Raw genomic sequence first — 12775 nt, forward strand, 5'->3', positions numbered from 1 at the left:
GGACACACCTTCTGTGTTTTCTTTATTTTCATGACTATTTACATTGTAGATTGTCACTGAAGGCATCAAAACTATGAATGAACACATGTGGAGTTATGTACTTAACAAAAATAGGTGAAATAATTTAAAACATGTTTTATATTCTAAAATGGCCACCCTTAGCTCGGATTACTGCTTTGCACACTCTTGGCATTCTGTCGATGAACTTCAAGAGGTAGTCACCTGAAAGGGTTTTCACTTCACAGGTGTGCTTGAAGCTCATTGAGAGAATGCCAAGAGTGTGCAAAGCAGTAATCAGAGCAAAGGGTGGCTATTTTGAATAAACTAGAATATAAAACATGTTTTCAGTTATTTCACCTTTTTTTGTAAGGGTTAAATTCAGACAATATTTTAAAAAAATTAAATACTGGGCTGGTGTCCTAATTATTATTAGAATATTTGATAATAAATGACTTGGAACCAGATCATAAAACATAGTCACAAATCAATTGATACGTAAACACTGAAGCGTTTTCCTCATACTTTTTAATATTTCCATCACATGTGCAACACAAAAAAACGAGGTCTGCCCAAATACAGAGCTCCATATTTGTACATTACATGGGAGTAACACTGGAGATAGCATCTCTCTTGCTGCAGGAGATGGCGATTTTCCCGTAAACTGTGTACGAACGATTCTCAAGTCAAAATGTCAAAACATGAAAGTTTCATACAAAAGTGCATCTCGGGTTTAATGAATGCAAAACTTTTTTGTTGTTGTTGTTGTTGTAACATTTAATGCCACAGTGGCTTCCAGCTTGAGCAGAGAGGGCGAGAGGGGAGAGAAGTTGGGCAGCACTCGGCCACTCTCCAGGAGAGCCGGGAAAGTAAGTAAAATACACGCCTCATACAGGCTGTATTTGCGTATATATATATATATATATATATATATATTTATATTATAACCCCCCCTCGGATTGAAATGTAATTTCACTCAGAACAAATGTATAACAAAACCTTTGAAAAACAATTCCAGTCATCTCCAGGCTGTGAGGAGCAGTAAACATCAAGAGTAAAAATGTGTAGGTGGAGTCAGATGGCGAGTGTCACTGCGTTTGCATATTTCAGCATCCTGTCCCGCTTTGCCTTTTTACGCTCCCGGGCCAGATCCGGGAGACCGGATCCTTCAGGGTCCGCCCTCATGATTGACCAAGCGCAGGCTGTGGAGCGACACGCTGCTGATGCAAACACTCCTCCGGTTTCATTCGCCTCTTTACACAAATCCCATGATTGGTTCTTTTAAAGTCAGACATGTTCAACTGTACATTGGCAAATAGCGTATAAGCAATATAGCTGCAGGAAGTAAAGCAACGCATGAAGAAGTCTATTTACAATTTGTTTTTTAAAGCAAATCAAGGGCAATGTTTCTCTTTTGCCGCTCTTTTTTTATTTTTTATGCTCACATCGCTTTCTTTATGTTTTCTGCAGCTGAATCTTTGAAGCGGGACGACGAGTGGGGCCGTCCGTAATTGGCGGTCGGGCTGCATTTCCCGCATCACGTCCCGCTTTGTGTCGCTCGTCCGCGCCACGTTAGCTGCTGTGCTGAGTCAACGTGTGGTTCTGCAAGGACACAGAAGGAAACGTGGTTAATGGTCGCTTCGTGTTTTTTGTCTTTTGTCCCTCATTGTTGAAACCGGGCCATTTTTTGTATCCTCTGCGACTGTGCATCTGTCAACAACATTAGACGCAAAAGCCATCCGTTTTCTTTTGAGCTTGTCCTTGCTCATTAGGGTCACGGGTGAGTTGGAGCCTATCCCAGCCCTTACAGACACAGTGATTGTAGAAGGAAGCCACAGTATTGTGAGAAAAGGCACACACACGCATCGGAAGAACTGGCAAACTCCACACAAAGACGCATTGACGGAGATTACAGTCCTTGACTGCGAAGCAAACATGCTAACACAGAGGAAGCTACAATTATTTGTCTTCCTCTCATGCCAATATATATGTACATATACATATATACACATATATATCACATGGACAAAGATAAGACCTTCTGGAGGAAAGTTCTGTGGTCAGATGAAACAAAAATTGAGCTGTTTGGCCACAAAACCCAGCAATATGTTTGGAGGAGAAAAAGGTGAGGCCTTTAATCCCAGGAACACCAAACCTACCGTCAAGCATGGTGGTGGTAGTATTATGCTCTGGGCCTTTTCTGCCAATGGAACTGGTGCTTTACAGAGAGTGAATGGCACAATGAAAAAGGAGGATTACCTCCAAATTCTTCAGGACAACCTAAAATCATCAGCCCGGAGGTTGGGTCTTGGGTGCAGTTGGGTGTTCCAACAGGACAATGACCCCAAACACACGTCAAAAGTGGTAAAGGAATGGCTAAATCAGGCTAGAATTAAGGTTTTAGAATGGCCTTCCCAAAGTCCTGACTTAAATGTTTGGATAATGCTGAAGAAACAAGTCCATATGAGAAAACCAATACATTTAGCTGAACTGCACCAATTTTGTCAAGAGGAGTGGTCAAAAATTCAACCAGAAGCTTGTGGATGGCTACCAAAAGCGCCTTATTGCAGTGAAACTTGCCAAAGGACATGTAACCAAATATTAACATTGCTGTATGTATACTTTTGACCAAGCAGATTTGGTCACATTTTCAGAAGACCCATAATAAATTCATAAAAGAACCAAACTTCATGAATGTTTTTTGTGACCAACACCTATCACTCTATCACAAAAAAATAAGAGTTGTAGAAATTATTGTAAACTCAAGACAGCCATGTCTTTATGTCCTTTACAAGTGTATGGAAACTTTTGACCATGGCTGTATATATATATATATATATATATATATATATATAATGTGTACATACATACATATGTACACACTGTATGTATATATGTATATCTGTGTATATATATATATATATATATATATATATATATATATATATATATATATATATATATATATATATATATATATATATATATATATATATATATATATATATATATATATATATATATATATATATATATATATATCTATACTGGCAACACTTATTCTAAACAAGGTCTGCTTGGAGAAAAAGACTCACATTCAAAGCAGTACTATCAAGGTAAAATGCTTTGTCATCACATTTATACCGTGGTTAACTTCTTTTTACACTTTTCTGACAGGTAATGACTTAAAACGTGAGATGAATTGGCATATGTTTGCATCAATGCGGTAGAAAGACAACTCCCCGGCAAATGTCCGTTGCGATCATGTTGACATTTCACCATCAAGCTGTCATTATCCTCAATCCAATTAAGTTGCACTCCACTCAGACGTGCTGATCGATACTCCCCGGCTGAGGGATTAAGCTCGGTAAAGTCCAGTTCTGACAGAAAAAAGTGCAGCACCTATGACAGATAACATCGCTCCGCCCAATACCGCTCCCCAATGTTTAGAAATATTAATATAAAGACCATGAAAACAAATCGATAATATCCTCCTGAGAGGGTACAGTACCCTGAGAAAGTGACAACCTGGCTCTGTTATGTTGTTTCCCCCTAATTTATGCACACTAACATGCGCACGCACGCACGCACACAGATGATTGTGGAGTGGTTGCAGCGGGGCAGCTGTGCCAGGTTCTTTAAAGGGAGTGTGGACCGGGGGGTGTGTAACTGGTGTCCCTGGTGGGCAGAATCCAGGTCATCTTTTGAAGTGACTGCTAATCCCTTTAATGCAAACTACATGCCCCACTTGCTGTGCTCGCTTTAAAACACGGCCTAGGACTTTGTCGACTGGCACGGACTAGACACACCTGTCACACAGTCACGAGAACACACACCTAGGACACTTCATTAGGTACACTTGCACAACATGCTATACCATATTTTTGGGACAATAAGGCGCACTTAAAATCCTTTCATCTTCTCAAAACTCGATTTATAACCCGGTGCGCCTAATGTACGGAATAATTTTGGTTGTGCTTACCGACCTCAAAGCGATTTTATTTCGTACATGGCCAAATTATAAGTGTGACCATCAACAAGCGACATCAGTGTGTAAATGATATCACCACATGGGCTAAGGAACACTTCAGAAAACCACTGTCAGTAACTACAGTTTGTCGCTACATCTGTAAGTGCAAGTTAAAACTCTACTAAGCAAAGTGAAAGCCATTCATCAACAACACCCAGAAACGCCGCCGGCTTCGCTGGGCCTGAGCTCATCTAAGATGGACTGATGCGAAGTGGAAAAGTGTTCTGTGGTCTGACGAGTCCACATTTCAAATCGTTTTTGGAAACTGTGGATGCCGTGTCTTCCGGAACAAACAGGAGAATAACCATCCAGATTTTTATAGGCGCAAAGTTCAAAAGTTAGCAGCTCTGATGGTATGGGGGTTTATTAGTGCCCAAGACATGGGCAACTTACACATCTGTGAAGGCACCATTAATGCTGAAAGGTACATACAGGTTTTGGAGCAACATATGTTGCCATCCAAGCAACATTATCATGGACGCCCCTGCTTATTTCGTCAAGACAATGCCAAGCCACGTGTTACAACAGCGTGGCTTCGTGGTAAAAGAGTGTGGGTACTAGACTGGCCTGCCTGTAGTCCAGACCTGTCTCCCATTGAAAATGTGTGGCACAATATGAAGCCTAAAATACCACAACGGAGACCCCGGACTTAAGCTGTACATCACGCAAGAATGGGAAGTAATTCCACCTGAAAAGCTTCAAAAATTGGTCTCCGCAGTTCCCAAATGTTTACTGAGTGTTGTTAAAAGGAAAGGCCATGTAACACAGTGGTAAAAATGCCCCTGTGCCAACTTTTTTGCAATGTGTTGCTGCCATTAAATTCTAAGTTTATGATTATTTGCAAAAAAAAATGTAGTAGGCCTAAGTATTCATTAAAAACCAAGCCGAGGTTTGATTTAATTTAATTTATTTAACGTATATTTGAATATTTTCAGCCACTGTAACATTACGCACAGTTTGTACAGTAACACTGTTTGAATATAGGAAAATAAAACACTGCACTTTAAGCAAGTGAGTCTTATGCGTACCACTTAGGGTACATTTACCGCAGTTTGAGGATCAGCTATACAAAACTGCGAAAAACACAACACGGCAAAGGCTATTATCATCATTAGCTTTAGTTTTTAAAATCTATCCTTCAATCAGAATGTGTTTGTGCAGCACCGGGGGTGACTATTAACCCCCGGTGCATTCCTTCCCTCCCTCTTTACCCTTTCAGCTGCCTCCAGATAAAGCGCTTAAACACCTCGACAGCTTTCCTTTCAGCCGCGGCGATTACTCCCCGACAGGTGGGGTAATAAGCAGTTTGACGGGGAACGGGAGAGTGACCCCCACCCTGCCTGGTGTATTTTTTTTCCTCTCCCCCCTTCCCTCAGAAATAAAGCTCCTTTAAGTGAGTCTGGGAGGAGAGTCCCCACGGGACGCTCCCTCCGCTTCCACCCCCACGGTGAAGACATCCTTGGCGTTGGCGAGGAGGGACACGAGCACGGCAACCTTATTAATGAACGCGGCCCATTACCCGTCAGCCTGACTCCCAGAAGCCCTGGTAGTACGTGACTTCAAATGGCAGGATATTGACACGGAGAGAGCAAAGCGGCTGGGACTGTGTGTGTGAGTGTGTGTGTGTGTGTGAGTGTGTGTGTGTGTGTGTGTGTGGGTGTGTGTGTGCGTGTGGTCTTGTATTTCTATCCTTCTTGAGACATCAACAAGGAAAAGTACCTTCCATATAAGGACCGGTGAACAAGTTAGGACATAAATCATGGTCCCGATACAGAAAACCATTCCATCTAATAGAGAATGTCTCATTTGCACCCTTGGTGGTGACATCTATCAACATTAGGGGTGGTCCCAAAAAGGAGGGATTTTTCAAATTGACTGTGTGTCGGTTTTAAAAATGCACCCCCTCTGGTCAACATATGAAATAACAAGTGTGTGTAAAAAATGTGAATGTGCCCCCTTTGGCCAAAATTATAAAAAATAAAATAAAAATACAAATATGTATATAGAGACATACTGTAATAACTTGAAGTAAATAACGAAGATTAAAAACCAATTACAAACAAAAAATAAATTAAAAAAAACAAAAAACTAAAAGCAGTCTTTCTCTCACAATGTGTCGACTTCTTTCTTATAAAATTGGGAACAATATTCTTTTTGTTTCTGTAATATTGCAATATTTTCTCAGAAAATGATGATGATGACATTTGCCATATAGAGTTTTGGTTTTTTTGTTGTTCTTGCAAAATAGTGACTTTTTTGGAGTAAAATTATGACTTTTGCCATAATTTTGCCAAGTAAAATTCCGATTATTATTATAATATTGCCAAAATGTAAAAGTTTTCTTAAAAAATTGTGACTTTTGTCAAGTAAAATTACGACTTTAAAAAAAAAAAAAGCCAACATTTTAAGCTTTTTCTTGTAAAATTGCGACTGTTATTGAGTAAAATTTCAACTTTTATCATAATATTGCACGAATGTTTGGTTTTTCTTGTAAAATTTTGACTTGCATTGAGTAAAATTACGACTTTTATTATAATACTGCCAAAATTCTAAGTTTTTCTTGTGAAATTCCAACGTTGTAAAGAAACTTCTTTATACATCTAGAAAGGGTGGTCCTAAAGAAGTAGACATTGTTCGGAGGTCTCAAGAAGGTAACAAATACAAGAATGTGTGTGTGTGTGTGTGGAGACAGCAGAGAAAGAGAAACACAATTTGTGTGTATGTGTGCGGACCCCAAAGGAACGTAGCTCCTTGGATATAATGTAGGGCTCGTAACAGCTATTAGAGGGGAAAATAACCCCTCTGGGGAGCGGCTCCTACCCCCACCACCATCACTGCATGTCCCAGCTCTACTGGAGCTAACTCACACAGACACTCACACTCACACTCACACACACACACACACACACACTCTTGTATTTCTTACCTTCTTGAAACCTCTGAAAAATGTCTACCTCTTTAGGACCACCCTTTCTAGATATATAAAGATTTGTATTTACAACATTAATAATATATACTGTATATACTATTCCAATATAAAGAAGCTTGTTGTGAAAAATGAGTTGGAAAATCACAAGAAAAAGGTCAGTTTCACAAGAAAAACATTTGCAGTATTATAGTAACAGTCGTAATTTTAGTCAACGCAAGTCAAAAAAATGAAAATTTGTGCAATAGTTGGAATTTTACTCAATAACAGTCGCAATTTTACAACGAAAGCTTAACATTTTGGCAATTTTATGAAAAAAGTCGTAATTTTACTTGACAAAAGTCGCAGTTGTATAAGAAAACTTAAACATTTTGGCAATATTATAATAATCATCGGAATTTTGCTCGGCAAAATTATGACAAAAGTCACATTTTTACTCAAAAAATGTCACCATTTTACAAGAACAACAAAAACAATTGGCAATATTGTGATAAAAGTCAGAATTTTATATGACAAATGTCACAATTTTGCATTAAAAGGTAATAATTTTACATTAAAAATTTATAATTTTACGAGAAAATATTGCAGTATTACAGAAGCAGGAAGAATATGAGAAATTATTCCCAATTTTATAAGAAAAAGGTCGACACATTGATACATTTAGTTAATTATAATTTTTGGGGGAATTTTTTGTTTGTAATTGGTTAAAGGCCTACTGAAATGAATTTTTTAAAATTTAAACGGGAATAGCAGATCCATTCTATGTGTCATACTTGATCATTTCGCAATATTGCCATATTTTTGCTGAAAGGATTTAGTAGAGAAAATCGACAATAAAGTTCGCAACTTTTGCTCGCTGATAAAAAAAGCCTTGCCTGTACCGGAAGTAGCGTGACGTCACAGGAGGTAATATTCCTCACAATTTTCCTTTGTTTGCAATGGAGCGAGAGAGATTTGGAGCGACAAAGCGACGATTACCCCATTAATTTGAGCGAGGATGAAAGATTCGTGGATGCAGGACGTATCTTTTTTCGCTCTGACCGTAACTTAGGTACAAGCTGGCTCATTGGATTCCACACTCTCTCCTTTTTCTATCGTGGATCACGGATTTGTATTTTAAACCACCTCGGATACTATATCCTCTTGAAAATGAGAGTCGAGCACGCGAAATGGACATTCAAAGTGACTTTTATCTCCATGACAATACATCGGTGACACACTTAGCTACTGAGCTAACGTGATAGCATCGTTCTCAAATGCAGATAGAAACAAAATACATAAATCCCTGACTGGAAGGATAGACAGAAGATCAACAATACTATTAAACCATGTACATGTAACTACACGGTTAAAAATTCTCAGCCTGGTAAAGCTTAACAATGCTGTTGCTAACGATGCTAAGGCTAATTTAGCAACTTAGCAACCGGACCTCACAGAGCTATGATAAAAACATTAGCGCTCCACCTACGCCAGCCAGCCCTCATCTGCCCATTCATCAGCCCTCATCTGCCCATCAACAGCCGTGCTCACCTGCGTTCCAGCGATCGACGGCGCGACGAAGGACTTCATCCGTGGGTTTGGCGGCTAGCATCGGCTAGGCGTCTGCTAAGTCCTTGTTGTGTTGCTACAGCCAGCCGCTAATACACCGATCGATCCCACCTACACCGTTCTTCTTTGCAGCCTCAATTGTTCATTAAACAAATTGCAAAAGATTCACCAACACAGATGTCCAGAATACTGTGGAATTATGAAATGAAAACAGAGCTTGTTGTATAGGATTCTCCGGGCTCCGAATACTTCCCTTGTCCTCGTGACGTCACACGCATACGTCAGAATAATAAAAAGTTTTTAACAGGAAGTGTGGCGGGAAATTTAGAATTGCACTTTATAAGTTAACCCGGCCGTATTGGCATGTGTTACAATGTTAAGATTTCATCATTGATGTATAAACTATCAGACTGCGTGGTCGGTAGTAGTGGGTTTCAGTAGGCCTTTAATATTCTTCATTATTTACTTCAAGTTATTTCAGTATGTCTCCATATACATATTTATTTCATTAATTTTATTAATTTTGGCCAAAGGGGGCGCTTTTCAATTTCTTACACACACTTGTTATTACATATGTTAACCAGAGGGGGAGCACTTTTAAAACCGACACACAGTCAATTTGAAAAATCCCTCCTTTTTGGGACCACCCTAATTTTGATAGATTTCACCACCAGGGGTGCAAATGAGACATTCTCTATTAGATGCAATGGTTTTCGATATTGGGACCATGATTTATGTCCTAACTTGTTCACCGGTCCTCATATGGAAGGTACTTTTCCTTCTTGGTGTCTCAAGAAGGGTAGGAATACAAGAACACACAAACACACACACACACACACACACGCACGCACACACACACACACACACACACACACACACACACACACACACACACACACACACACACACACACACACACACACACACACACACACACACACACACACACACACACACACACACACACACTGCCTTCTTACATTTTCCTTAAACACACCACTAGTTTTCACACCGAGGGCTTTCTCAAGGACGATGTTAAACGACTTCAGTGGCAAGCTAAAGGGAGATGGGGGCGACGGGGGAGCGAAGGTGGTGTTGAAAGATTGAAAGAAAACGATACCTTCATCTCCGCGGATGCCGCATAGTCGCTTTTGCAAAAAGAAGGAGACTTAAAAAGTCACTTCTCGACGAGAGCCAGAATAAGACACGAGATGCAGGAAAATGACCAAAAAGTCCGAGCAGGATGTCGCTAATGGTGTCATCAGAATTACGGCAATTTCGGATTAGATGGCCTCCATTAAGCCTTTTAGCCCGCCTTCGATGGCATCCTATTCCCTCCTGAAACTCTGGCCTTTTTTCTCCAATTTTCTCAAAACGTTAATCTCCTTCATCCTTTCAAGCACCTGCTGGCCACACTAACCTGCTGAAAAGTTGGTCTAAAACCAATTATTACTACATGACATTCTCCAGTACAAGAAAGGATAAGAAATATCAGGCCATCATGATATTATTTATACTGTGTGTTAGATATGTCAAAATAAAGCGTTAACTCATGTGATGAATCCCACAAAAAATGTCTTAACCCCGATGGTTACCTGACAAGCAGTACAGGTTGTTCAATGGGCAACATTTCACTTCAAAATACTACCTGATCGGACTTGCGCTAAAACGCTTGCCCAGTTTTGAACAGATAAATGACGTGCATTCAAGTAAAACGTTTCAGAAAGTTGACATTCTCACGATAAAATTGCATTTGTGTCCAAATATTGGGGTCTTTTTTCCAACTTAACTTAAATCATGCAAGCAGGTAATAACCTGTGATTAATCCAAATTCAGAAGTGTGATTAATCTGAATAAAATCTTAATTGTTTACCAGCACTTATTTATATAATAAATATATACTGTATTTATATATATACTGTATTTATATATATATATATACTGTATATTTACATATTCTGGGTGTTGTTGATAAATTACTTTTGCTTTGCATAGTAGAGTTTTAACTTGCACTTACAAATGTAGCGACGACCTGTAGTTACTGAGAGTGGTTTTCTGAAGTGTTCCTGAGCCCATGTGGTGATGCCCTTTACACACCGAAGTCGCTTTTTGATGCAGCACCGCCTGAGGAATCCAAGATCCGTAATATCATCGCTTGCGTGCAGTGATTTCTCCAGAATTTCTGAAACTTTTGATGATATTACGGACCGTAGATGGTGAAATCCCTAAATTCCTTGCAATAGCTCGTTGAGAAATGTTGTTCTTAAACTGTTGGACAATTTGCTCACGCATTTGAGGGACAAGCGGTAGAACCATGGATGGACGAAAGGATTTGTTCACAAAGTGGTGACCCTCGCCCCATCATTGTTTGTGAATGACTGAGCATTCCATGGAAGCTGCTTTTATACCCAATCATGGCACTCACCTGTTCCCAATTAGCCTGTTCACTTGTGGGATGTTCCAAATAAGTGTTAGATGAGCTTTCCTCAACTTTCTCAGTCTTTTTTGCCACTTGTGCCAGCTTTTTTGAAACATGTTGCAGGCATCAAATTCCAAATGAGCTAATATTTGCATAAATTAACAAAGTTAAGTATCTTGTCTTTGCAGTCTATTCGATTGAATATAGGTTGAAAAGGATTTGCAAATCATTGTATTCTGTTTTATTTACCATTTACACAACATGCCAACTTCACTGGTTTTGGGTTTTGTATATCATATATGTATATATATACAAAACCCAAAACCATACGGTACAACTCTTACATGTGTTCTGAAGGTACAGATATTTTTTTCATTTTGACATTGTGTATTAGGCCATCCTTTGACATTTAAGTCCACATAAAATAAAATATAAAATGCACAATAAAATTACCCATTATTTTTTTATTTTTAGGAAAGTGTCTGCACATTGATCTGAAGGCATATAGATATATGATTTAAAAAATGTATTTAAACCCGGGGTGTCAAACTCGTTTTCTTTGAGGGTTTTCCCTCAGACGGCCGCCTATAAGTAAATGTATATAAATATTAATGCGTAACCACCTTGCGGTATTACTACACAATTGACTATGCATTTGATTATTATATCTTTTTACATACGAATTGATGGGTATTAAGATCATCATTGGAATATATGTTGATATAATATTTGTTGCATGATCAGATATGCACTACATGCATTTTCTGGGGGGGCAAAATGGAAAGAATAAATACAGCGAATAAAAAAGATGCAGTACTTTATTGACACACCTATTTCACGGACCCCATGAAACGATGTGGCAGGCCAAATGTATTAATTAATTTAAACTAACTTGAACACTTGCTGCATTCATCTTTCCCTCTATACTGACTAATCCCAGTTCCTGCCACTGAAAACCACCCCCAATGTACAGAGACATCCTGGATGACAACTTCCCATCCAACCTGATGGAGCTTGTGAGGTGCTGCAAAGAGGAATGAGCGCAACTGCCCAAAGATACAGTAGGTGTGCCAAGTTTGTGGCATCGTATTCAAAAAGACTTGAGGTTGTAATTGCTGCCAAAGGTGCATCAACAAAGTATTGAGCAAAGGCTGCGAATACTTATGTATATGTGATGTTTTAGTTCTAATAAATTGGCAAAATGTTAAAAAACAAACAAAAAGAGATATTGTCTGTAGACTTTTGAGGACAAAGATGAATTTATTCGATTTTGGATTAAAGCTGAAACATAACAAAATGTGGAAAAAGTAAAGTCCTGTGAATACGTTCCGGATGCACTGTAGTCCAGTCCATTAAAATGTTCCTCAAAACAAATTTATGGTTGATTGTGGTCTTAAAATAGCAACAGTTTGACTCTAAAAGAGATTATTTCTATTTCTACAAATATATTACTGGTAAATATCGCTTTAAAAAGCAGAACGAATTGATGGAATGCATTGTGCTCAACCTTAAATGTTTTGCAGACATTCTGCAAAGATGCCATTCAGATAATGAGGTACTTCTTCGAAGTGATTTTGGAGTGAACTGCACAGTCCACCTCAGAATCACCACCGCTCTCTTACATCAACCCACTTCTGTACCACATGAAGACGGGCAGCACAAGCGGTTTCCTTCCAGTCCCTGGGCGCCACAGCTCAACCCCCACTTTCATCCGATTACATCACCCCACAGCAACCCCCTCCAGGGCAGAAGAAGAGGGAGAACACCCTGCAGCATGCAAACAGGTGCAATGTGTCTTATGGAATTTAGGGCTGCTTTGCAGAGGGAGAAGTTCAGAACTAAAACGGCGAGTAGC

General features: G+C 39.2%; 1 protein-coding gene across 5 annotated transcripts in view; it reads right to left on the bottom strand.

The window, feature by feature from the left end:
- Positions 1-513: 513 nt before the first annotated feature.
- LOC133630853 (zinc finger protein 521-like) overlaps positions 514-12775 on the bottom strand; it is a 289433-nt gene continuing 277171 nt past the window's right edge. For all 5 annotated transcript variants that reach the window (XM_062022664.1, XM_062022661.1, XM_062022663.1 and 2 more), the window contains one exon: positions 514-1599. In XM_062022664.1, the coding sequence (XP_061878648.1) occupies positions 1570-1599 (30 nt within the window). In that variant the 3' untranslated portion in view covers positions 514-1569. The remainder of the gene's footprint in view (positions 1600-12775) is intronic.

This window comes from Entelurus aequoreus, linkage group LG16, assembly GCF_033978785.1.
Source record: "Entelurus aequoreus isolate RoL-2023_Sb linkage group LG16, RoL_Eaeq_v1.1, whole genome shotgun sequence".
Classification (NCBI taxonomy): domain Eukaryota; kingdom Metazoa; phylum Chordata; class Actinopteri; order Syngnathiformes; family Syngnathidae; genus Entelurus; species Entelurus aequoreus.